Below are 26,763 nucleotides of genomic sequence, written 5' to 3' on the forward strand. Positions count from 1 at the left end.
TTTTGCTTAATGTACAGTCAGGCCTCAATTCATCCTCATGGTGGAGCAGATGACAAACCCATAAATAGCTGAGCCCAGAGATATACTGGGATGAGCAAAGCAGAAAGAAGGGCACCAGGGCTTAGGGGTGGGGGTATTGGGGCAGGTTCAGAGTCCAGGGTAGAGGTCCCTTTCTGTTGCAAGTTCCAGGTTTCACTCGGCCCTCTCAGGAGCAGCTGTGAACTCTGGTTACTGGGTTCTGGATAGAGCTCCACACACGCCACCTTCTTTCCCTGGTGGTATTTTGATCTCTATTCATACTCAGGGGCTGTTGGCCAAATTTTCCAAGTGAATAAAGTGGGACGAGATCCCCAGATTAGGAGGCCTGCCTCAGATCAGGGCTCTGGGCCATTGAGATGAACCTAGGGTGTGCAATGGTGAGTCCGAAGACCTGGCTTTGCTTCCCAGCTCTGCAAACACTGAGTCCCTGAGCCAGGAAACCCCTGCCCAGGCTTCAGGGTGAGCACTGAACAGGCACTTTCACTCTGTCTGTCCCTAAGCTCCTTCCCAGCTTCCTCTGCCCTCTCCCCACCTCCCTCCATCTACAAAACTGAATGACTGGAGGAGGAGAGAGATTCTAGATGAGGAAAGCAACATTGAGGGGTGAGGAGGTGAGGTGGGGTGAAACCTGTAGGAGTTTGAAGCTTGGCTGAGGGTAGAGAAGTAGAATTCAGACACCTTTCAAAACATATGTACAGGGAGTAGACATGTAGAAGATACAAAGAAGCACTGAAGCTTATTGAACTTAAACACTCAAAGTCTTCAGAAAACTAATTCTTAATTAATTCCATCTCTTTTCTCACATTCTAACAAAATTGGAAATGTCTTCACTCTCTTCCACTCTCCCTTTCTGCTCCTCCCCGTCGCCTCTCTGCTTTTCTTTTGACACTTTCTTCTTTTCTGGGTCCTCCCTGATTCTTTACCTTTCCTGATTTTCTCTCTCTCTCTCTCTTTCTCTCTCTCTTTCTCTCTCTCTCTCTTTCTCTCTCCAGTGTCTGTGACCTACCAGCCTCTCTTCCTCTTGTATTTGTTTCCTTTTATTTTCCCCTTAATCTCTCTTCACTACTCTAATTTTCTCTCTGTCCTTTCTGTCTCTCTATCTTCATCCTTATGACCCTGTCTCTGCCTCTTCCTCCCTTCTTGTTGTGGTCTTCTCCCCTGCCCACTCCCCACGGGCTCCCCTTTAACTTGTCCTCACTCTCTGTGTGGTTCCATAGAATGAGACAGCTCATTTTTGTGGCTGTGGAAATAAAAGGATCAATCCCTCTGCTGGGTTACCATTTCACATGTCCCGGGATGTCTGGAGTGCAGCCCTCAGCAGGCCTGGTACCCCCTCTCAGGGATCCCTGCTGGGGAGCTGTCCTGACCTGAATGCACCCAGGAGGATGGTGGGTCAGGGTGAGAGGAGGACGGTGGGTCAGGGCGAGGCGAGTCTGGCAGCCCTGGAGCTGCCCCAGCAGAGGTGGACCCATCCTTGCCTTCTTCCTCTTGTGATGGGATCAGAGGGCCTCGAGATTGTTATTAATTTTTATTATGTCAGAGCTGGGATGGACCATAGTTCATCTGGACCAAACTGTGGCAGGAAGAGCCATAAACCATTTCTTTCTTGCTTTCATTCCCACTCCCAACCACATTCAGTCCATCACAAAATTCTGACAATCCTATTTCCCGGTGGTTTTTAATCTGCCTCGTGTCTATCCCTTATCCTCTGTCCTTATTCTGAAGTTAATGCCTTCCCTCCCTACTATTGCCATAGCCACCTCACAGGACTCTTGGCTTCCAGATTCACCCTTTTTTCAATCCCTGCTGTCTCAGGTGAGAACTTCCCAGAAGATGCTTATAAAACCTGCAGCAACGTTCAGGGTAAAATCTAAATTCCCACGCATGGCATTCAAGGTCTTTGTAAACTCCCTTCTCCGACTCTTGGAGGGTGGGTTTTCTGGTTCTCTCTGGTCCCACAGCACTGGCACACCTTGACTGTGAGTCACATGTAGGTGCCTTGTGTTGGGATCCATGTTTGAGGGTCGGATTCCCTAACCCCTTTCAGTGCCAGAGACTGCCCAGGGCTCAGAAGGTGCTGCTGACAGAAGGAGCCGGCCAGATCAGAACACACATCCCCTGGCTCCAGTTAAGGGCTCTTTCTACCACACTGTACCTCTGGGCCCTGCTACTAGTATGCAAGATTCTCAGTGAAGAAATCTTGTCAGTCTCCAGGAAGTGGGTAGAGTCCCTTTCTTTCCACCTTCTCTCTCCCTCTGACCCTGGGTCCCCCACCCCTTCCACCTTCTCCTTACCTACAAGGGCGCCCCCGCAGAAGGGCTGCCCATCCAGGTGTGACAGCATAGCAATCCAGGGGTTGGTGCCCTTCTGGGCTGGGCGTCCACTGAAGATCCTGGCCATCAGATTCCGGGAGAACTTGGGAATCCCACATACTGTAGCCAAGGGAGGGAGGGACAGATCACACTCTGGGCTCCATCTTGCCCTTTACCAGAGCTGCCAGGTCATTACCCTCTGTTAGGAACATCTGTCATTTTTGATCTCCCAGCACCCATTGCCCCTTTTAGTAGCAGCACCCCAATTTTCCTCTGGGGTCCTCTCTTCCCCCATTCCTAGTCCATATAGCCTGAGTTGCAGTGATCTTACCTCTGGTTCTAGGGGTAGGAATGTGACCCAGACCTAATGAAAGCCTCTTTTACTCTGGTCAAGGTGATTGCACAGAGATGGGAATGTAACCCCGCCAGGCCAGTGAATGCCTGCCTTGGGAATTTTGCTAGAAGGTCTTTCTCTTCTGGAGGAGTCAAACTGCTGGCTATATGCCCAGATCTGCCAATGATCACTTCATGGAAAGTTTGCTGAGAAAAATGCTACTAACAGAAAAAAAAAAAGTGGAAATAGAAGATAAGGAGTGAAGCAAGAGATAGACTGTATCCTGATTTTTGAGCCCCTTGATCTAACCATACCTGAAGCCTTTTGGTATGGACTTTTCAGCTATGTGAACCTGTAATTCTCTCTTTTTTTTCCCCTTAAGCTGTTTATGTTGGGTTTCTGACAGATAAATGGAAGAGTCCTGACTAATAAAGAATTTTCATTCTCTATCCATAGGGATCTTTCCTCCCTGGAGAAGCTCTTCCTCATGACCTGGGAGGGGGTATTGAAGATCCCCACAACAAGTGTCTGACTGCTCCATACTCTGTTTCCACTGGCTTGGATTCGTAGACACAGACACATAGGACCTTACAGGTAAACAGCCCTTGGAGATCCTCTTAGTCTGTCCCTCTCATCAAGCAGTTAAAGAAGCTGAGGCCTAGAGAAGAGAACTGACTTCCCAAAAGTTACTCCATAAGTTAGTGGCAACACTCTTAATTCTAGGACTCCTGATTTCTACTCTGGGCTTTCCCAACTCTGGCCAGAACCACTAACTCTCACTACATGACTCCCAGAGCACTCATACCCCAAGCTCCTGGATCTAGGCAGTCATTTGCCTTCTTTGGGGCTATCACCAGGCTGCTGAATGGGGCTGGGGAAAATCATAGATGAATGGTTTGCAACCTTGACTGAATCTCCAGCATCTCCCAGCATCATCATTCCAGTGCCCTCAGCCAGCTGCCTCAAGTTAATATCCTGCCCCAAGTCCCTCAGATACTCAGAGCCCATGGGGTGGGAACTCCCCCAACCATCCTCCTCTCCATCTGCTCCTTCTGTGAACTTTCTTCTCTTCAGAACTAATTCTGCGTTATCGATCTCCTCATTTCCAAATTCATGGGGATCTGGCTTTGGAGATTCTTACCCTCTCCTCCATATTGCATCTCTCCTTTGTTTATGCCTCCAAAACATGGTCAAGACTTCTCATCCTTAAAATCAGATCTCCACTTTCCCTGCTTCTCATTCACTCCTGATCTTTCCCTCTCCTCTCTTCCATAGTCAAGGTTTTGGAAAGAGAAGTTGACAATCAATATCCACATTATTCCCTGTCCTTTGGAGATGGATTCAAAAGAAGAAAGTGCCATGCGCTGCACAGACTTGGAAATAATGTGGCCGCTTGAATATTTAATAGAGCCATAATCACAGATGGAGATAGGATGGCTCTGGGCCCATAAATGGAACTTCGATGGTTATATTTACATGTACAGGAAGATACTAGTTTTGAAATCTTATCTCATACATTCTTCATCTCTAGGAATTCTCCTTGACTTGTGGTCACCCAGTATTAAAGCTGGAGCATCCATTGTTTCAGATGAGGTTAGATACAGCTTTGACTTTTGAAAGAGCAAAGCAGAAGACAAAGTCTGGAAATACACTTTTCATTGGAAGAGTCAGGCTCTGTGGTAAGAAGAAAAGATTTGTAGGTTTCAAGGAAGCAAAACCCAGGGAGCTGAGCATATAAGCCATAGAGAAAGGAGGCTGTAAGAGCAGTGTGCTGCCTCAGGAAAGACATAAAACCTAGAAGAAGGGTAGAGAGAGGAACAGAGAAAAGAAGAGAGGGTGAGGGAGAGTGGGGGGGGGCAGGTGGTGGGGAAGAGAGAGAGACAGGGAGGGGGAGAGAGAGAGAAGTGGGAAAAATAAAGGAGGAGCAGTAGGAAGAGGTAAAGGAGGGGGAAAAGCTGGAGGAGGAGGAAGATTAAAGACAAGGAGTATGAAGGAAGAGGGAGAGGGGGTTAGGGACTTCAACATGAACACAGGCCTACTCTTTGGATCTTATCTCAAAGTTGACAGTAGAGATGGGGTCCCTGCGCCCAGGGAAGTCCAGCCTGGAGGTGTCCTCTGGACCATCTTGGGTCATTTGCACTGCTGACAACTTCATCCCTCTTGACACTTTCTCTCCTTGGCTTCTGAAGCGCTTCCCTTCCTGTGTTACTGATTCCTTTTTTATCTCTTTCTTGGGGTTTCTCTTCTTCTCTCCATGCTTTCCATGCTGGTGTTCCCCTTGTTCAGTCCTCAGCTCCCTTTCCTTTTCTGCAAAATGCCATCTCCTCCTATGTCATCATACCACTTAGACCCTGGTGAGTTTCAGATTAGTGTTTCTGACTTGCTCTCTCCTCTGAAGCAGTCCTTCCTTCCGCCTCCAGCTGGATTACTCGTGAACTCTTCAAAGGCAGCAAAACCAAGCCCTGGTCTCCACCCTCCACCAACCTTCTTCCCTTCATTATTCCAGATGTCTGTGAATGTCTGTATAGACCGCATCCTTATTGCCTCCCCTTTCTTCAACTCCCATATCCAATCAGCCACTAAACTGGTAAAAAATCACCAGAAGAAGCAGAAAGTAATGCGTCTCCTCCCCTCCATGTCATAATGTGCTCTCCATGCAACCTCAAGACACCTCAGTGTCTCAGTATGTCACAACATAAAATCCAAATTATCTAGAGGAAAGTAAAAATCTGAAATGTAACAGCACACAAAACATGATAATCTTTGAAACCAGCTACATATGAAGTATAAAGCATAATGCAGGATTTCCTTAGTTCTCAAGAGTGTAAAAACCATGACATTTTCATTTCAATAAAAACCCCAAAGGCAAACCGAGAGCACATCCCACAGGGAGCCGTCACTAACACGTTAGTTTGTGTCACCCCACACCTCTGTGTCTGCACTATTTCACACGATACCACTACATCACACCCTGCCGAATACACTACTTACATGTTTTCGAACTTCCCCACCCTCACATCTGCACTGTCGTGTCCTAGGTCTGGTGGGTCTTCCCCACCTCTGTCCAGAATGGTTGCAGTAATTTCCTGACTGCTCTCTCTAGCTCAGTTCCGTCCCTCTAAGCCCTTCACTTTCCACAGTAAGCTGCCCACCCTCAGGCCTGCTGATTCAGAACTTCCCATGGGTGAGACCCAGGAATCTGCATTTTTAAACACCCCAGGTGATTCCGATATGCCCCAAATTAGAGAATTACTGGTTATAGGAAGGAGCACAGAGGATGACCTTCAAGACTGCCCACTCTCCCTCATCCCCACTGCTCCCACTCTACTCAGGGTACACTTTCCTGCTTGATCGCTGTCTCCTCTGCCCCTCCCCTCCCATCTCCCAGGGCGTTCTTTGCAACCTCTCTGCAGAGCTACCCAGATCTCCTTCATCTGTATGAACCTCTCTGTCCTCAAGGTCCCATCATACTGCTATCTCCACTCTGACGACGTTGAGCTCTCTTTGCCTGTGTGAGACCTAGATGCCCATGACCTTGCATTGCATGCTAGTTTGAGCTCTCTGGAGCCAAGGGCTTAAATGGCCGGCACTTCCATGATGGAACAGGCAGCCTCCGAGAGGACACACGCCCATAACCACTCCACTCCTCATACCCTTTCTTGGATGATGTCCAGGTGACAAAAATTGTACTATTTCTGCAATGGGAGAGATTTGGGCTTAATGAGGGGCCAGATTTTCTTCAAAAGGTCAAGGCAAACAAACATCAAAAGTAACCAGACACCAAAACACAGGCTGTTGGTTATCCACTGAAGGTTTATTTCCACTTTAGTCCCCTGGACAGGAGAACTGGAGTGCAGAGGCACCTTACAGAGGAGTGAAACTTGTGATATAAAATATACAAAATATAGCATCATCTACATGCACTGTTCATAGACATAGGAGTGTGCTTTCAGGACCCGGTATGAAAAGTAGATGCTTCCCAATTATTCTCTTGGAATTCCTCTCAGGGCTTTCTCTGGCTGCCTTTCTCTGATGGAGAGTCCCCTGAAGAGAGAGCTCCCGGAGGAGGACGATTAGCCCTGTGAGGTCCAGGGAGAGGCTGTTGGCAACGGAAGAGCTGAACACTGGAGCTGGAAGGATCCTGAGGGGATCCTTTGACAGATGGGGAAACTGAAGCCCAGAGAGGGAAAATGATTTGTCAAAGGTTACACAGCCAGCTGGAGAAGAGCTGTGGCTAGAACCCAGGACTCTTGTCTCTCTGTGTCTTCTCATTGCCTTTCATGGGCAAGTCTCTGCTTCCCTTGACTCTGGACCCTGGAAACCGGAGAAGTGGATCCCTCTGCACATCCATCCTGGGTGCACTCTCTGGAAAGCCCAGATTCAGGCATGCTGGGCAGTGCGGTGGGATTGGGCCACTCCTACATCTGGAGCCCGCCTTTGTTTTGTTTCCCTGCCTAGAAGCATGGCGGGGCACAGCATGGGCCTTCTCTTTCTCCAAGTGATCCGGTTGTCTCCACGCCTGGGGCTGGGGCTGAGGTGGTCTTTCAGATGCTACATTTCAAGGCTGGAAGGTTGCTCTGTGCTTGTCTGGAGTGTCAGGTGTGGATGCCCCATTTTGTCAGCTGGTATTTGAGAGTGATGTATGTGCCCAAATGGTGGTTCTGAGTTGACGGCAGGAATTTAATGGGGTGGGGGAGCCTCCCACTGCTCTTTTCCCTACAGTCACCACAGGGCTTCCCAGCTTTCTCCTTGTCCTTTGAAATTCCTTTAACAGGGAATAGAAGAGATGAGGCTTGAACTGCAAGGAGCCGTGGGGAGAAAGACCCCAGAGATGAAAGTCCTGCAAGGCTTCTGGGGGTGCAACCCCTGTCTCCCCAGACCTGAGCGGTTCTCTGCCAGAAAAGGGATTAGACTGTGCCCAGAAGCCAGAGCTGGGAAAATACATGGTCTCGGACTTCAGCTCAAGGCAAGGAAACATTCTCTAACAGTCAGGCCCAAGCTCAGTTACACCCACCGTGGGGCCAAGGAGTCTGACAAGTGAATGGAGTGAACGAGGTCCCTGGGGTAAGCACTCTGGAGAGGAGTGGTGGGACTGCCCCCAGCCTAGGTCCTCGCTGTTCTACAGGGAGAGTGAGGCCGGGAGAGGGGAAGGGACTCGCCCAGGACCGGGACCCAGGTCTCCTGTGTAGAACCTTTTTCCTGTATCACACTGCTGCCTCTTGGAGTCCTGGGGGCTGCCTTGGGAAGGTGGGAGCAGTGTGTTCTGTCCCATTTGGTCTGCTGAGTAACAAGGAGGGTGCTTTCGGGAGTGTGTGGTGCAGCCTTGCTCGGGTTGGGCAGGACAGGCGGCCCTGAGGAAGTCAGGCAGCTCACCGTTCCACCTGGAGCTCCCCGACACCCTGCGGGGTGCCCATCTGCTCCCACACCCAGTCCACGTAGTTGGAGACCTTGGTGTAGACCCCATACACCTGCTTGCTGCCACATTCTTCAGGGCCCCCCCAGGACACCAGGCCTTGGGCCACCCAGCGCTTGCTCGAGTCGTCGAGGATGACAAAGGCCCCACCGCTGTCCCCGAGACATGTGTCCTTGCCGCCCTCGTAGTAGCCGGCGCAGAACATGTTCTCTGTGACACTGTAGTTGCCCGACCGGGACTCATAGCTGGTCTTGCACTCGGCGTGCGGCACCACGGGCAACTTGACGTACTGTAGCACGTCCGACAAGGTCCGCGTGCCGCTGCTGATGATCTCATCCACCGTCACGTTAGGATTGGAGATGCCCCAGCCAGCTACCAGGCCCAGTACATGGGGTGCCGGGCCTTCGGGCTCGGGTCGCGGCAGGCAGATGGGCATGACATGGGGCCCCAGGGGCACGGGCTCCCGCAGCTGCACCAGAGCAATGTCGTGGTTGTAGTTCTGGATGTCGAAGTCTGGGTGGAGCACCACTCGGGCGGCTGAGCTGTTGACAGCCCCCGATTTGTCCCGCACGTCATGCAGGCCCAGGTAGACGGTCACGTGGTCCTTGGAGACTGGTGTCACCGTGTTGTCTCTGCGCTGGGAGCGCAGCACGTGGGCTGCTGTGAGGATCCAGGACTCAGAGAGCAGGGCCCCGCTCCCAAACCACTTGTCGTTTGGTACCCTTGAGGTGTCCTCCACCACGATCAGAGCCTGCCAGGGGAAGAGGCCGGGCTCGGCATTCCGACCTCCGATGATCCGCTTGACCAGATTTGGCAGGGAGCGGGAGGGCTGACCACACACTGTAAGGAGGGAGCGGGAATAAGAGACAGAGACTGGTCAGCTCAGCCAGGTGAAAAGAGCCACTGAAAGTAATTCACATCCGTCCACTGTAGATTATGCCACCACAGACCCTACTCTACACCATGGGGCCATGCTAGCCTGGGAAAGCTCTGAGAGGTCATTTTTGGCCTAAGTCTTTCTAGTCTGGCCCATCTGTAGATCTGTAGCCAAGGACATCTATGGACCAGATCATTTTATATGTGGGCCTTCACCATCCTGAACCACTGCAGCCAAGATCACTTGTGGCATGGACCATCTTTAGCCAGACCTATATCTAGCAGCGGTCACTTTGCCTATTTTCCCTAGAAAGACATCTAAGAACCCAGAAGTGGTCCACACTATGGGCACTTAGAAAACTTCTGAAAACCATAGGCTATCAGCTTTGAGAGGTGGAAGGAAATGAAAAGACTGTCTAGCAGGTTACAACAAACTCTGGACTGGGCCTAAGACACCTGGGGCCTTGACTTGACTGCTGTCCTCTGTCCTGTGTGATTCTGGATAAGTAAATTTCCTTTTCTGGATTTCAATTTTTGATCTGCTAAACGAGACAGCTGGTCAAGACAATCTCCAAGGATCCTCCAAATTTCAAATCCCTTTGATTTTTATTTCATTTGCCCTGACTACCCCCATTTTATAGGTGAGTAAAACTCTCCCAGAGGTTAAATGACTAGCCCAAGGTCACGTGACTATTAAGTTGAGTAGTAGGGACTTAACTAGATTCTAAGATCAACGTCTTATCCTGTACCCAACGGTGCCTCATTACATATGAAGACCGTGGTCATGGGCCCACTAGCCTTTTCTTCTCCGGCCTAAAGAACTCATGCTGTGAAGGGATGCCCTGGGCATCCAACGTTAGGGAAAGGTGGGGTGGCATAATCTACAAGCAATGATGCATGGGCTCTGTTCTGAGCCACCCATCATTGCACCCAGGAACCCAGTAGTACCTTCAAGAGAAGAAGAAGGGTCTGATCAAACTTCATTCCACCGAGTTGTACCCCGAGCATGCACATGCACCACCAGCCTCCTGCAGCCAAACGCCTTTGGCCCATGGGCAGAGGGTCTTCAGTACCAGCCCCCCCACTGCTAAGAACAAGCTCACATGGATTCCTCCCAGCAGAGTGCTTATGTCTGAGATGTAAGGCTCGTGTGAGCGTAGACCTCCTCCTAACCACACATTAGGTTGCAAATTGCCAGGCTACACTCCTTGGCCCTGGATACTTTCAAAGATCCTTTAAAGGCCAAGGAGCATTTGAGTTTCTTGGCAATTTTGAGAGGTCAGGCTTTCAGCAACCTAATGCTTTTCAGATCCTCTTCTTCCTGATGCCAAATGCTTCTTTCGTGATCCTGAAGCACCCTGCTGTTCACCCCAGGCCAGATGTGAGCTCACTGTTGCTAACAGTTTGTGGCCTGGCCTTTAAGAGTTGAAGGCCAGACTCCCAATAATAAGTAGCAGCCTACAAAGACATCTCAAGGCAAGTCTGTGACTAGCCCTGCATGTAAACTCATTTAGTGATGAAAGGCCGTCATCTGGTGAGCAGTAGTATGCCTGTGGCTCAGTCCATGGACACAAGAAAGCCAGAGCTGAATGATGCCTTTTTCCAACCAAGATGCCAGAGCGTACCCCAGGTCACAGAATGTCAGAGCTGGGGAAACTTGAAGAACAGCCGATTTACAGATGGAGAAACTGAGGTTCAGAGAAGGTACATGACAAACTCAAAATTATTAGTGGCAAAGCCAGCAATACAGCCCATTTCTTCTGACTCTAGCTTCATTTTTTTCCACTAAAGTCTGTTTTTCTTCTTGATACACTCTTTTCAAGAAGTTGAATGATGCAACAAGACTTTGAGAGAGCCCACTGAAGTGGGGCCATTCTTTTTGGCTGCTACCATTCTCCATCCCGTCTTTCCTAGGACAAAGGAATCTCCCTGAAATACTAGAGCTTCAGCTGTGCTGAAGTCAGATTTGGGCCCTAGAAGACTGGAGGCACTGAGGGAGGGCTCTACAAGCAAAAATTTGATATTTTAGAATACTGGGTTCATAAGGATGGCAGAGTCAAGAATGGCTCAGCATTGCTTTTGTTGACATCAAAAGCCTTGAGTTCACCTTCCAGTTCCACCTCTAACTTTCTGTAGGTAACTCTGGACAAATTATTATACCTCCCTGATCCTTAGTTTTCTCATGTGTAAAATAAGGGGCAAATAATATATGCTTAACAGTTTCCTTGGTAAGGTGGATATTATTATGCTAGGTGAAATGGCTTTCTCCATTCTGGCTTGCTTCTGGGTTCAATCTCAGCGTTTTAGGAGGAGGGAATTTAGAATTCTCTGGCCTAGTCCAATGATGCACCATGTTCTGCTGACCACCAGGTGTTAAAATAGTTTCATAGCTCATTGCATACGAGATGCTTTGTATGAATCTACACGATGATGACCAAAGAGTCACAGAATGTCATGGATCATCTGGTCCTGCTCCCTCACTTCCGAGGTATGAAATCCTAGCCCCAGAGAGGTGAGATTACTTACCAAAGATCACAATTAGGAAAGACAACACCAGGACTAGGACCCAGGCTCCTGACTCCCAGCTCAGTGCCTCACCCCCTTCCAGAGGTCACAACATGGCTGCCTAAGACGGAATCTACCTGCAGTGCTGTTTTCTATGGTCCACATAGTATTTTAGCAAAATGGGGATTTGATCTCCAGTTTGCCTCAGTTCCACCATTTCTATCTTCTCTGAGGCTTCCCCAGCTGTGGCCCTTGGGTATGCTCTTGGCTAAGCCCAAATGAGAGGCTGGGGATCAGCAGAGCATGGATGGGTTGACCTGTTCCCTGCTCCAGCTCCTCATGAGTTCTTTTAGTTCTTTCTTAGGCATAAAGCCCTCCTAAGCAAAATCTTCCTAACCAGCCCCCATCTCTCTACTCCCAGACAACCATGTGCAGTGACTTCTTCCTTCTCTGGGATCTCCTAGTACCTGTGATAGCCAAAACTGATGCCCAAATGCTAACACTTACTTCAGTTCTCAAGGACAATAGTAGACGGCTCCCTAACCTTTCCATTTCAATCTCTAACATCTGGAAGCCTACTGAGTGAATATTGAGGGTACTAAAATGTGCATTCAAATAATACACTATCTCAGTTTACCCAACACTCTAATTCAGTAAAATACGAATGTCACCCAACACCTAATCATACTGCAAAGCTCCTGCTGTTGAAGCAAATGGCAGAGTCAGTGCTGCTCCTCAGTGCCATCTTGAATGACTGTACCTGTCAATCAGTGCTATTCTTACTTTTTTAAGTGTAAATTTCTGTGTTGTGAATATTAAATTTAATTTATTGTTAGTTATCTATTTAACCCTATAGTATGCACTTGGGGCTAAACTTCTCTAAGTCAATTTGAATATGTGTGTACAGTATGACTGTGATGCAAGTTATCCATACTTTTAATGCTAACACAAAAGTCCATAAAATATCCCCCAAATCTGCACGCATAGGGACACTTCCTATTACCATAAAACTCTTTTCTCATTTTAAGATGGGGGTCAGTAGGCAAGGTCGGGGAGGCAGCAGTCACCAAGGCCTGAACACATTGCTCTGTGGAAGAACCTGTTGCTCTGTTCTATAGCCATTTGGTGTTTGTCTGATGTCCATCTCCATTACAACACAGTGAGTGCTTAAGGACAGGGTGCCCTTTTCCTGGCACACAGCAAGTGCAAACACCAGCTGTGTGGGATGAAAAATCTGGTGGGAAGGAAGCCGACTGCAGAGAGAGGAGGCAGGAAGGCTCCTGGTGTGATAGAATAGGCTGAATATAGAGGCTGGTTGTTTTGAGAGGGTGTGAGGCGGGGCTTTTCTGACCCTTGACCATCTGAAAATCTCTCTTAAAGAACAATTGAAGCATCATGCCCCCATCCCTCCATCCATTAACAGCCAGAGCCCCTGTGGCCTGAGGGCCTTGCATAGGAGACCTTGAGGCAGAGAACTTGAGGGTGAGGTACCTGGTAGGCAGGTGGGCTGGCTTCTCCCTAGGACTTCATTCATCCAGACTCCTTGGGCAGAACAGGTATATACACCTGGGAGAGTGGGAAAAGATTGAAGAAGGAGAATATAGTTAATTTATAGCACATGGAAGAGTGATCTCGGTTCTTAACTCTTCTGTTGTGGGTCATGGCAAGTCCTTCAAAGAGCCTTTCTGATGCCGTTCACTCCGAGCCAGTCGTGTCAGCAACTTGAAGCATCTTTCTAAAATGGGAATCTGACCTTGTCTCTTCTCTGCTCAAAATCACCAACATCCCCCCATTCACCTCACAAATAAACAGCACTCTTCAGTATGGTTCCAAGGCTCTGAGCCATCTGACTCCTGCCTGTTGGGGCACGGCCCAGCCCCTGGAAGGCAGATCTCATTATGAGTCATGCGGCCCTTGGTTCACTTGCTCTGCCTCAGGTTCTCCGCTTGACAAATCCTTTCATAAACCACACTTATGTCCTCCATCTCATGAGGCTTATGGCAGCTCTGTGAGCTACATCACTATTTCCCTTCAGAAGGGAGGACTTGGAGGCTTTGAGAAATTAGGAGAATTTTCTTAGCGCTATTCTGCAGTGGAGGCAGAACTGATCGGCCTTGAGGGTTCCTTCTCTGCTGGAGGCTGTGAGTGTGTCTGTGTGGGTACTGGGGTGTCATGCAGTCTAACTCTTGGGATACAGGCCTCAGGCAGGAAATGGGGAGGCATGTCTCCAAGTATTCCTCTTCCTAATTCCTCTCAAACAGTGGCCAATTAACTGGCTGTTTCAGCCCCCAGACTAACCCAGAGATCCAGAGTGTGTGAGGTGGGAGGGGGCTGGTTCAGCACAGAGGGCTCACCTGTGATACTGTTCAGCATCTTGTAGTAGGGCTGCTGGCAGGAGTACCTGATCTCAGATTTGTATGTGGTAAGGTTGTTCCTGGTGGAAAAGGTGACCAGCCCATTTTCCAGCTCTGCCGGGGCTCCACAGTCTGCAACTGAGAGAGAAGAGTGTGAGACCTCTCAATTACCCTTTCCTCGTCTTGGGGCCTTCTGGTGGGCCTGTCCCATACAGATGTGCAGGTTGTACACTGCACACAACTCCAGAGAGCAATGTCATAGTCCATGCGAACAGTGGCCCTGCATCTGGGGCCTCTCCTATCTATTATGGTACTACTGTGTGGTCAACTCACCTGGCCTGCTGTCAATTCCAGGGCAGGGGCAGTTCTGCTGAGATTCAAGCAGATCCCCACCAGGCCCCTTTCCTTGACTTCCAGTTCTATTGTGCAATCCTCTTATCCTCTTCTGCCCAAGCATGAAGCCCATGGCGTAGTGATAAAATTCTGGCTCACACGAACCAAAGAATCTTCAGTTCTTCCAGCCCCAACCACACGCTGAGTTAAAGCAGTCATTGTTCTCACATTGGAGCTTGGCATTAAAAAATCCCAAAACAAACAAAAAGAAACCCAGCTCCTGCATAAGTATGCAGCCCCACCCTGCTGGTTCTCTGTAGGCACAGAAGGCAGGAGGAGGGGCAGGGTGGACCAACTTTTAGTCTTCACCTGCTCATTTTCTCCAGTTGTTGGTGGCTGGACATTGGAGCAGATTGTAGGGCAAGACCAAAGATGCCTGCTCCTCAGAGGTGGTCTTAGAGAGCGTTCCCATCCAGCCAGGTCTTAGGGGAGTTGCCGGCACCAGTCTGCCGGGAGTCAGGTCAGTGGCTGAGGACCCAGTTTGTCAGTATCTCTTTAGGGGCCTTCATCAGGGGATGGTGCTCATTTCTAAGGAAATCCTAATCTTAGATCAAAACCTCTGCCAGAACTGAAGAATCACAGAACTTCACAGTTGGAAAGGAGACTGAAGTCAGGCAATCTAGAACATCATCTTTACTTACAGATGGGCTCAGGGAGGAGACTTGACTGTCTAAGGTCACACAGTTAGTTACAGTCAGAGAACCAGATCTGACTTTAAACTCAGTGTTCTTGTAAGTAAACCAGACTGACAATTCTTAAGGATCTGTTTTCTAGTGAAAATGGCCTAGAATCAACATTAGCTGTGTGAGGGTGAACATTAGTGGTCAGTATTGATAATTTCCGAGGATGGCATTCTAAAGTCAGAGATTCTCTCCTCCTGAATTTTACTTGCTCACCTTAGGAAACAGAAGAGACAACTCACCCCTGAGATTCTACTCATAAATTGTGATTTCTAATTTTAGGACTCTAAATTCAACTTTTTGACTGAATAGAGAGTTAACCTAACTTAAACTATAGATGACTCCAAGGCTCTTCAGGGGGGAGGAGAGGGGTGACGGATGGGAATCAGTGCACGCACCTCCTATCCACAAGGAAGGCCAAAGCCAAGAGAACTGGTTAGTGATGTTTCCTGGCCCCCAATCCTCCTGGACAAATTGTTCCTTTTGGTTTTGATTACCCAAAAGTAGAGACACTCTTCTACTCTGGGGGGAAACCTGGAAGGGTCAGCACTCCAATAATAAGAGGTAATAATACTTACTATCTAAAGCTATAAACAATTTTAAATGTATTTTCCTGCTGAGTCCCAAAGCAAATTTTTCTTCCTTTTTTAGGAAACACCATTGATTGCTGCCTAGATCTTTGTTATTACTCTTGTCTCTCTTCACTTTGGTCTGTTTTACCCAAATTATCCTCAGGACCTAATACCTAGTTCTAGGTGGAGGAATTCCAGCCAGGCTCAGTCTTAGACATGGCCAGGTGGTCAGGCTGTTGGGAGCCTGTGTGTGGCCAGCACTGCTGGAGAGGGACTGTCTGGACTGAGGGCCTGCTTTCACATCACTCTAGAGAAGTAACTTTGCCTGCGGATAAAGCTGGTCTTACAACCAGACAGAGGGGTGACAGATGATGGGAAACAGTGCCACTCCAGCTTGGGTATAGTGAGTGGGGAAGGGGCAACTTCTCCCCAAGTCTACAGTGGCAGGCAAAGAGCCATGTCTCTCCAGGGCCTAGGGACAACTTCCCTTTGCAAGGGGCCTTTGAGCTCTGCCTGACACAATCCAAGATGCTAGATCCGGACCCTGCTTCCTCAACTAGTCTATCTTCTCAGCTTGAGAAAGGGCCCCATCCTCTTCTCTAAAGTGCCCTTGGCCACTTCCACACTACACCAGACTGCTCTTCCTTTCCCCGTTCCCTTGGACTTTCTTTCTCCTCATTCTCTGGGATGGGAGGTGCCACCCACACCCTGTCTCTGCTGTCACCACTTGCTGCCATATATCTTCCTTCAGACACATCTTTCTTGACCTGCCATCCTGAGGATGCTTCTGCACAGTCCTGGGCTGCCTAGGGAACCACGCAGAATTGGATCACTTGGCCCTCAGGTCTCAGGGATGTCCCCGACCCCAGCCTCATCTTTGTCCCTCCCTCTGGGGCGCTTGTGCGCCAGCATCACAGACCCCTCCCTGTGCTGCAGCTTTCTGCACACGGGAAACCCTGTTGTTCATGCTCTGGCTGCCCTCCAGGCCTTGATCAAATACTGCTGCTTCTTGAAAGCCTTTTCTCATTCTTCTAATTGGACAGGGCTGCTTCCTCATTTCTACTTGCAAGGCCTTTTGTTCATCTCTCTTCGATGCATGTATCTTACATTGCCTGGTGTTGCAATTATTTGGGCTCATATCAAATCTTTTGCTTAAATTATGATCCCCTCTGTCACACTGAGAACAAGACCTGTTACAATTCGTGGTCTTAAAAATATTGACTCAACTGATGCTGTCTTTAGTGATTGCCCCATCTCCTCTCTCAAGGGCACTCCATCCCCAGGATGGTCCTGCCGTCTCTGGACCTTTCATTGTCCAATTTTGCAGGATTCTGCCTTCATCAAGAGACCATTTAATTACCAAACAGACTGAGCAGTCACGATGTAATGCAGGGGTTCTCTGCTAAGTCTACCCAGACTCTTTCCAGGCTGAAGCAGAGATTCCCACCTCCACAGCCCTCTCCTCACCAGTATTTATGACCCAGTGATGTCCCATGGCACCAGAGCCGAGGACCACTGCTTTCAGGTGTGATGCCTATCTTTTGAAAAACTTTAATCAGGGAAATTTTGGGAATGCAAAATTTGTCAGCCCCAGAGGAAAGAACTTCTGATGATGGAATTTCAGCCCTGTGTTAGGTATAAGTGGAAAAGAAACTTCAGAACAGACTATGTCTGGCTTTCCTAAAAATCCACGCTACACGAGTTATTGTTAGTTTCACCTTCTTTTGGTTCTTAAGAAAGTAGCAATGGGTAAAAACATTAAAGTCATAAAGTCACAGGCATTCTGGTCCATTTAAGCTTAAAGTGTAAAGTGGATTAGAAACCAGGGCCTACTTTGACCTGGTCCGCCTAAGACCATGTGATTTTATATTAAATTATGCATCTCTGGAACCAAAGCCATTTTCCCTTTGAGAAGAGTAAAGTCCACATAGAAGTCCTAAAAAAAAAAATCCCACATTGTTTTTTCATTACTTTCCAGCATAATGTTTGAATGATGGGTGACCCCTCAAAGGAAGATTGCTCTCATACATGCAGCAGTTTCAACTGCTTGAGCCTGTGTTGCCTTGTAATCCATTCTAATCCGCACTGAAATGGGAAATGGAGTGTTGGCGGGATGGGGAGGGATGGAGTAGCTCTGGGACCCAGGGGTCTCGTGAGTGGTCCGTTCCTGGATGTCTGCACTGTGTGGGGTCTTGTCATTCACTCTGTCACTGGCTCTGACTCAGGGTCGCTCTCCACATCCATTTCCATGTCTGCCACCGTGGTGAAGATCAGGGAGGGGTCAGGAGGTACAGAGAAAGGAAGCAGAGAGAAGAAGGGAGAGAGAAAAAGAAGAGAAAGAGAAAAATTAGCAAGCAAAGCAGAAACAGTTCATGCAGGAAACAGAAATCACTCCACCAGAATTGATTAAGAATGCACAGTTGAGATACAGCCAGTGTGAAGGACAGTCTGGGACTGTGGAATGTGTACCATTCTGAGAATCTGCACAGTCATAAATCCTGGCTCACGAGGAAGATACCATCCTGACCCTGGAGTGAGCTTTGCATTTATCGGTCCACCTAATGTGATAGGTGGCATCAGAGTGGAGTGGGGCTTGTCAGGGGTCACCACAGCAAGGTGGAGGCAGGACCAGGACCACAACCCATAATCCTCACTTCCTGTCCCAGGGCAAGTTTCTTCACTGCACACGCACACTTCATGTCTGTTCCTAACCCCTTCCCCCACAGTCGCTGGGGACTCTCAACTTCTCAGGCTTGTTCATCTTTGCATCCCCCCCAGGATCCAACACATGCCTGGAATAGATATACTCAATAAATATCTACTCAGTGAATGAGCAGAGATGCCCGCTGTGTCTGAGTGGGGATTCTCATAGTCCTGATCCAGGCTATGCTGGGAGAACCAGGTCACATTAGGGAGAAAAAAAATTCCTCTTTTCTTTAGTACAAAATGATAGGCATTCTCTTGTATACTAACATACATCACATAAAATGGTACCATCAAATATCATTCGTGCTTTACTCTATCAACACTTCTGTTCCAATAAAAAGTATGTGTGTTTGATTAGGGGGAAAAATTATTACTAAAGTTTCTTACTTTCCAAAAGCATGAATAAGAGAAACCAAATCTCTTCCTAACAAGGGGATAGGGTGGAGGAAAGAAACAAGATTTTATTGGGCTTTTACTTATTCCTGGTGCTCCACAGATGTGATGTGTACATTAATTCAGTCCTCAGAACAATCAGGAATGCAGGAAACTGAGGCCAAAAGAGTCTGAGTCAATTGTTCCAGGACACTCAACTGGTAGAGTCTGGATCTGAATCCAGAACATCCTGTCTCCAAAGCACTTCCTGCCCTCTCTAGCCCCCATCCTCTGCCTCCTCTTCAGAACGCTCCCCTGTGGGGTCCTGCAGAGTGCCTCTCCTAGAACTCAATCCCAGCACGGCACACGTGCTATGTGTTGGAGGAGGAGGCAGATGTGTCTGCTGGCATTTGAGTTCCTCAATGTCTGGACCTTGTCTTTTCCATCTGATTCTCTGTTGACCTCTGCACAGGCATCCAGTAAATGTTGAAACTTTTTGTTGAAGCCATAAAATGCCACCCACCAACCCACTCTTTCCCACACTGGGCTCTGACTCCAGCCACATCATCACATAAAAAAGGAAATTAGAAACAAACACTTTCTGCTCCAAAATTATGCCTGGGATTTGCCTCAAGGGAGCCCCACCCTGACAGTGTCCCCACGGGACAGTGGGAGTGGATCCTTCTGCCTACACGACCTGAGCCATTTAGGAGAAAGGAAGAGGACAGCACTCCAAAGTTCATATGAGGTCATGAAATGGGGCTGAGTGGGTCCAACCCTAAATCTTGACTTCTCACCTCTCCATTCTTAAGTAAATCCTCCTTCCCTCCCTCCCTCTCTTCTTCTTCTCTATCACCATACCTCCTCTCATCACTGTTGCCACAGATCAATTTGCTAAAATTGTGGTCCCTATAAGTCTTGCGTTGAAATCACTGGGGTGGGGGGTGGGGTGGCTGGTGATCTGTATTTTTCACAAAGTCCACTAGGTGATTTATATGGATTGCATTATTTCAGAACCACTGGGATATATTCTAGAATATTAAAGCTAGTCCAAACTCTTTACCTGACAGCCAAGGTGAAAGATCTCGTCCATGGTCACTGGGTGGGTTGGGGCAGAGACAAGGCAAGAACTCTGGGTCCCAAGAACCAGTGCAGAGCTGCACCCCCTACCTCACACGGGTCTGCCGTGCTGACCTGACAGCCCTAAATCATGAGCTGCCCAGAAGACTTAGTGGACATGGCTCATGACCACGTCAAGACTGGCAAGGTCACTCAGCTCTGGGCACTGGTGTTAAAATAGTTTCCTGAATTAGGAATTGCTAGAGCTAGTTTCAAACCTGGAGACAAGCCATTCCTTTTGCAAATTTGGCAACTGGTCTGGAGGCAGAGGTAAAATTAGTATTCAGAAAGTAGACTGGGACCCGCAAGAAGTTTCTTTTGGAATCTCAATATCTCGTTGCTAAAAGAAACATTACTAGCTTTTCGTCCAGCCTCAGTGTGCCTGTGGGATTCCCACCCCATCCTTCTCAGGGTGCAACTACCAGGTTCCTCCCCCCTTATGTGGTCTCTGCTCCGATACTCCCGGCGCTGGAAGCTTATTATCCTTGTAATCAACCAACTGTGTTTTCTTACTTTTACAGGTGGGAATCCTGTTACTCCATGTCCCGTCCTTCAGACACTCGATCTGGAATGTGTCCATCTCCACATTATCCTAGGAAGAAACACGAAGAAGGAGTGGGGAGGAGGGCTGGGGTTGGTGGTTGTTTCCCAGGGACGCCGGTTCAGACTCTACATCTGACTGTCCTTGACTGAGCTTTTCCAACCATAGGCCTCCAAAGGCTTGAGGATAAGGCGAATGTAGATGCTGAACTCATATTCTCCATTCCTACTCTGCAGAGACGTCAGGACGATGTGCAAGACGGGGTTTGGGCTACGTCTAAGAGGAGAATCCTGTCCCCCGACTCCTTTTTTTCAGAGCAGCAGCTCTCAAACCCAAGTTAAGCATCAGCATCCCTGAGTCCCTGAGGGCTTTTTGCAGAGATCACCGGGCCTCATCCCCAGAGTTTCTGAATCAGTGGGTCTAGCCTAGGGACCAAGACTTTGCATTTCTAATAGGTGATGGGCTGCTGTGATGGGGGCCCTACTTGAGAGCAGCGGCCCGCTAGCTTGGTTCACATCTGACTCACTTGGGCAACTTAACAGAAAAAGTCACTGGGTCCCACCCCAGAGATTCTGCTTTAATTGATCTCAGGTGGGGCCTGGGAGGTGCTTTTGTTTTTAAGTTAACCAGGTGATTCCTAGGAGAGCCACTGTCTCAGACAGTGAGCAAGGCCCATCTGCCACCTTTTAAAAGCTCTGCTTCTCTCCCAGGTTCCCCCAATAAGCCTGATGAGCTTTGTAAAGGTTGTTGATTCTGATTCTGACTTTTGTGCCACTTTCAGAAGTGAGAGTCTGGGACACATGCTCTGAATTTTCAGAAGACTGGAATTTCTGGCACATTTGGGAGGTTTACAGGGAAGTTAGGAAATCCTGTGGTGGCACCATCACAAACTGTGGAAGCCCATCTGCCCTGGAAGGCTCTGGAGAACTTCTCTGGCCTGGAGGTTCCCCCTCCCCCCGGCAGGACCTTTTACCTTCAGCACTTTGTAGCCTGTGTCACAGCTGATGAGCATCTGGTCCTTGAAGGAGTACTTGGCTTGCATGGGCTCGAGTTTCCCATGGACGGGAGGCTGCAGCTTGGGGCATTCATTCCCTGGTCGGGGGTAACGACAGGAGTAGGTGAGAAAACAAAGAAAAGTCTGGTCAAGAGAGGCCAGCCTCTAGAATGCAAGGCCTGATGGACATGAAAAAACCACACAACTGGGGTGTGGGGGCCTGGACCTACCAGGCCCTGAAAAGGCTTCCTCTGGAAGCTTGAACAGGTCACTTCCCAGCATGGACCTCTGTTTCCTCATTTATAAAATGAGTTGGTTAGCCAGATTATTTCATCAAAACTTAGAGTTGGAAAAGATACTAAATGCCACTGAGTATGACTCCTGTCTGATGTTTCCTTCACATCTTCTATAGTAGAGCTCAGACATCTATTGACATTCCTATGGTGACAGGGAGCTCAACGCCTGGACCTTTCGTACTAGACTCCTCTGATTAAAGGAACAGAATTTTCATGTTCAACTGAAATGTAATTTTTACTCATTGAGCATAGTTATCTCTTTTATGCCACTCAGGATGACCCTGATCACTCCTTCTCAAGACCGTTCTTCAACGTGTTAGAGAGACTGTGATTATATGCCCCTGAGACCTCCCCTCAAAAGACTGAATTGGATAGGACTCTTATCCCTGACATTTTTCCTGGACAAACTCTCCTTTGTTAATATCCTCTCCACGCCTCTCCTGAGAAGCAGGCACTGGATGTGATAATGCAGGCAAGACCAGGATATCGGAGTCTATGAGATGGATTAGTCACACCCAGCTGTGGTCCTGCCACAATGTCCACCCCTTTCTTCCTTGAGTTACTGCAGGCCCCTTGTGTCAAATGGCTCCAGCAGGGTTTAGACCAGGACTGGCTGCCTTGAGGTATTACGGAGTAAGGCCTGTGGGCTTTGTCAGTCTTGGGGCCCGAGGAAGCAAATGGCCATAATGAAACATTTTGAGCTACAGACTCACACCCAAATTCTTGCCCCAGACTTGGGGAAGGCTGGAGCTGGAAGGTTCCTTTCCACAGTGTAAAGGGGTAAAGTTCAGGAAACAGTTTTTTTTTCTCCTAATCTCCCCATGAGATTCTGAAGTTCAGCCAGTTATGAAAACCATGTTTAGTCCAAACCCACCATCACTGCTTCCCTTGCCCCCATTTTTCAGATGGGAAATGGAGTCGGGAGAGAGAATGTGCCTTGGTCCCAAACCACCTGGTGGCAGAGTTGGGAATCCTGCCACATCCTCAGAGGAGCCCCAGGCCTGCAGCCCCTCACCCCCAGCCCTGCAGCCCCTCACCCCCAGCCACGCAGCCCCTCACCCCCAGCCACTTCTCCATGAGGGCCGAGCATGGGGACCCAGTGTGACCCAGGCGGGGAGGGGCCGCAGTACCTGTCGCCCTGTATGACAGCCTCCAGCCCCGGTTCTCGCCCGAGTTGTCACTGCGGAACAGGATCTGGACACTGTGGCTCTGGGTATTGATGGGTTCTGGGGCTTTCTCCCCACAGAAGGGCCCCAGCACTTTTGGACCAGCTTTAATCTGTGAGGAGAAAAATAGAAAAAAAGCAGGGTCACATCTGAGTGGCAGTGGCTGTTGCAGGGTTTGCCTCTACACTGCATCGGGACTTTCTGGAAGATTCTACGTGAGCCCCTAGTATTCACTCACATTTTTAGTAGGCATTACCACTCACGAAAGGTTTCCATCTCCACTCTCCCATTTACAATTTACAATGGTCCTGGACAAGGCAGATTAATAATCCTCTGATCAGAGATGAACATATTACAGCTTGGAAAGGGGCAGAGCCCTGTCCAGGTGCACAGGATAGAAGAGGCCTCTGTTCTCAAAGACCCTTAGTCTAGTCAGGGGTGGGGGGACTTATAAATAATAAACAAAATAATTACAGGCTGTGATAAGCATTATAAAAATAATTAGAATGACATACGTATATAATATAAATATATGCTACATGTTTATGATTTATGTAGTAAAATCTATGTAGTCTTATAACTCATCATTAATGTAATAGCTAATAACTTTAAATAGGTAGTCAGGGAAGGCCTCTTTGAGGAGGTGACATTGAATTTGAAACATATAGGATGAGTAGGAGCTTGTCATTTGAAGAAGGGGGGAGAATTCTTTCCAGGCAGAGAAAACACCACATTAAAGGTCAAGGTCAAAGGTGAGAAGGAGCCTGGCAAGTATCAAGCACAAGAAGGAAGCCAGTGGGGCTGGAGCAGCGGGAGTGCTGTGGCTTGAGGTTGGAAAGCCACTTTGTGTGGAGTTTATGCTTATTCCAAGCACAATCTTGATCTATCCTGGCTTTTAGAAAGTTCACCCTTGATGTTGTGTGAGAGACCAGGCTGTGTGGAGCAAGGGTAGAAGCCAGAAAACCTGCTGGAAGTTTTGCAGTTGCCAGGAGAGAGTGGGGTTTGGGATGCAGAGACGGGAAGAAGCACTCAGTGGATCTGAATTTCGCAGCTACCAGGCTGGGGTCCTGCCTGTGTCTTTAACTCTTTCTCCTTCCGCCTCTGAGGACTAGCACTCCTTAACCCTCATCTGGTGATGTCTACAATCCTGGGTGCATCTTCTTGTCATTCTTATGTAGTGAGAGGGAAAAGTGAAGCCCTGAGAGGTTACGTGCTTGGATAAGACTCACAGCGTAGCTCCCGGGATAAGATGGGTGATGGGCTGAGTTCTAAGATGTATGACCCTCACCTTGCTGTTACTTCAGAGAATATTATGTTTCATGGCAGAAGGGATTTTGCAAGTGGGCACAGGGCTAGTTTTGGATTGGGGAAGCACCCTAGACTGGATCTGATTAAGCTGGTATATGTTATTTTAAGTAAGTACATGTTGGGAAGCAAACTGCTCAGCCCCCTATCTTGGGAGAAGGTAGAGGGCCAAGAATATCAATTTTCTCAATTCAGCCAAGATTTTCCAGCATCCCCAGGATCAATGTCCACTGCGGTCTTACCTTGATGTAGTCATAGGGGCAGGACACCTCAGGATGGTCCTCAATGTCAAAAATGTCCTCAAACTGCAGGCTGATCATGAAACCCTCCTCCAGCTCGATGGTGTAGAGGCATTCGGAGCTCTTAGGGTAAGGGCCAGGGAAGTCGGGGCTGGTGATCACACCGGTCCTCTGGGTAAAGAGGTTGTCACTGCACTCCACTGTGGGAAACACACCGGAGCAAAGTGGCACACCACACCCGTGGCCACAGCAGCCCCTTTCTTATCTGCTACAGTACGATTTTCCCAGTGGTCCTGAGAGGCAAGTGGGGAAGGAATCATTATCCCCATCCTACAGATGGGGAGGTGACTTACCCAAGGTCGCACACTCAGTAATCTGCAGAGTCAAGACTTAAAGGCAGTGAGTGTGATAAGCCTTCCCATCCGATTCTCCTACTGGTTGGGAGCAGGAGGGGTCTGAGATGCGAGGTTTTGAGATGGAGTGGTCAGGGGGAATGTCTGGTTTTCTCAGCCCAGGACTCCATTAGGTCTCTACTCAAAGGCTCCCTGATCCCTCATTCTAACACAGGACCCTTGCACAACCCCTCACTCTATGGCCCCTCGCCTTGCTTTATTTCTCTTCATGCTGCTTACTACTACTTGCCATTATGAAATATATTTGTTAGTGAACTCTCCTGCCCCCACTAGACTGTAAGTCCCCTGGGCTCAGGGATTCTGCTCTGTTCCTCACCAGCTGCAACCAAGGACCCGGTGTCCTGGATCCTGGCCATGGCTTAGCCCGCCAAAGCCCCTTTATTGCCACTGAACCACCGTCCTTGGGCTGACCCATCCTGGATCTGGCACGTCAGCTCTTCCTAAGCTCTTGTTTATTCTGCTCCTTTTAAATGAGAAAACTGTGGCCTCAAAAGGGGACATGATCAAGCCAAAGTCCCACAGCTGTGAGCTGCAGAACAAGGTTCAGAGTGGTCTCTTGAATCCCCATGGTTTCATTTTCTACCCTAAGCCCTCTCACGGGGAAGAGGGGTGAAAATTATGCCCAGAGGGACCAAAACTGGTTCTTAGGAAAGGGGAGCTGTTACTCTTTTTAGGCATAATACACAGACAGACACACATATATGCAGTATATCTGTGGTATTGAAATTTCATGGGTGAGGTAATTAGGAAGAGAATGTTTAAAAAGGCTCCTGGGGCTAGAGGGGAGAAACATTGCTCATTCTTAGTCCCTATGTACTCAATACTGAATGAAAACTGTGGAATATATAACCCCCTTCAAGAAAACTCCTGTATGCACCTGCTTTATACTGATGGGTCCTATAGGGTTTTATTCAGAAGCAAATAAAAGGTTTGAAGGAGGGAGAAGAGAATTCTTGTTTCCAGCCTTGCCCTCCTCCAATGATTCCTCACTCTGCTTCCAAAGGATCTTTTTAAAACACAGATCCTTATCCTGCAGTCATACTAATCTGCTGGCAGTTCCCCAAACGTTCCAAATTCTGTCACGCTTCTGAATGTTTGCAGAAGCTCTTCTCTCTGCTGGAGTGCCCTCCTTTTCCTTGTTCTCTCATCTCTGTCAAGGGCACCGTCTCTGGAAGTGCTTGTGACTTCTCCGTGCAGACTCAGGTCTGATGGTGCCGAGTCCACACTTCTTTTACAGCACTTACTACATTTGACCATTGGCTTATGTGGCTATTACTCCGCTAACCAGGAGATCCTCCTGGAAAGTGGCTGAGCCCTGCCATCTCTCCATCCCTGCCCTAGCCCGGAGGCTACGGTAGAGAGGAGACATATTGAGAGGTGAAAGCAAAGGGAGCTGAAAGGAATGGGACGTTTTCTTGCTCTCTCTGTCTTTGCCTCTCTCCTCCCTCTTCTGCGCCTTGCCCTGATGTTCTCTCTATCACAGAGGAACTTGAGGGGCCATGGAAATGCAGAGAGAAAGGATCTGCTGGGTGAGGCCTGGCTCATGGCTCAGAGAAAGAGGACTGGGAAACCTGGATTCTCCCTTCACTTGGCCATGCCAGTTACCTACAGTAGGAGAGGAAACAGGGATTAAGAAGGAGAAATTCCTGCCAGGAAGAAGGATGGCCTAGATGCTAGGGCTTTTCAAATGCGGTCTTCTGAGAACCTGCACCCCACTTCCAGGCGGTTGGCATTTCGGTATCTTAACCCATGTGGTATCTGAGGCACAGCTCTCTGATTTGACTTTATTGTTTCTACTGCGTATCTGTCCTCCCTCTGAGCCTCCCCTAATCTTACTGGAAAACAGGGCATGTACAGCGATGTACAGAGTCATCTCTGGGCCCCACCTCGACACGTCCTGTTGTCGGTGTGCAGGATGTAGCCGAAGCGGCAGGAGCAGTAGTAGCCGCCGATGTAGTTGTGGCAGTAGTGGTCACAGGACAGCTCCTCGTCCTCCCGCTCCGTGCACTCGTCCACATCTGCAGGGCAAGGAGAGCCTCTCAGTCATGCGTAACGGTGAAGACAACAGCCAACATTTACAGAGCACTCAGTGTGGGGCACTCACTGTGTTGGGAGGTACCTGTATTCCCCCCTT

General features: G+C 48.7%; 1 protein-coding gene across 4 annotated transcripts in view; it reads right to left on the bottom strand.

Moving 5' to 3' along the window:
* Positions 1-26,763, bottom strand: part of MASP1 (MBL associated serine protease 1) — a 63,415-nt gene that overhangs the window by 7,159 nt on the left and 29,493 nt on the right. Inside the window, exons 4-11 of one of the 4 annotated variants that reach the window (XM_015236610.3) lie at positions 26,516-26,647; positions 24,220-24,416; positions 22,637-22,784; positions 21,190-21,308; positions 20,189-20,267; positions 13,834-13,971; positions 12,971-13,045; positions 2,334-2,471 (exon numbers count right to left, since the gene is read on the bottom strand). In XM_015236610.3, coding sequence (XP_015092096.1) covers positions 2,334-2,471; positions 12,971-13,045; positions 13,834-13,971; positions 20,189-20,267; positions 21,190-21,308; positions 22,637-22,784; positions 24,220-24,416; positions 26,516-26,647 — 1,026 coding nt within the window. Of the gene's footprint in view, positions 1-2,333; positions 2,472-6,480; positions 8,939-12,970; positions 13,046-13,833; positions 13,972-17,245; positions 17,731-20,188; positions 20,268-21,189; positions 21,309-22,636; positions 22,785-24,219; positions 24,417-26,515; positions 26,648-26,763 lie in introns of those variants that run through there. The other 3 variants (XM_006200977.4, XM_072962514.1, XM_006200979.3) reach the window with 3 other exon arrangements.

The sequence above is a fragment of the Vicugna pacos genome, chromosome 1 (genome assembly GCF_048564905.1).
Source record: "Vicugna pacos chromosome 1, VicPac4, whole genome shotgun sequence".
Lineage (NCBI taxonomy): Eukaryota > Metazoa > Chordata > Mammalia > Artiodactyla > Camelidae > Vicugna > Vicugna pacos.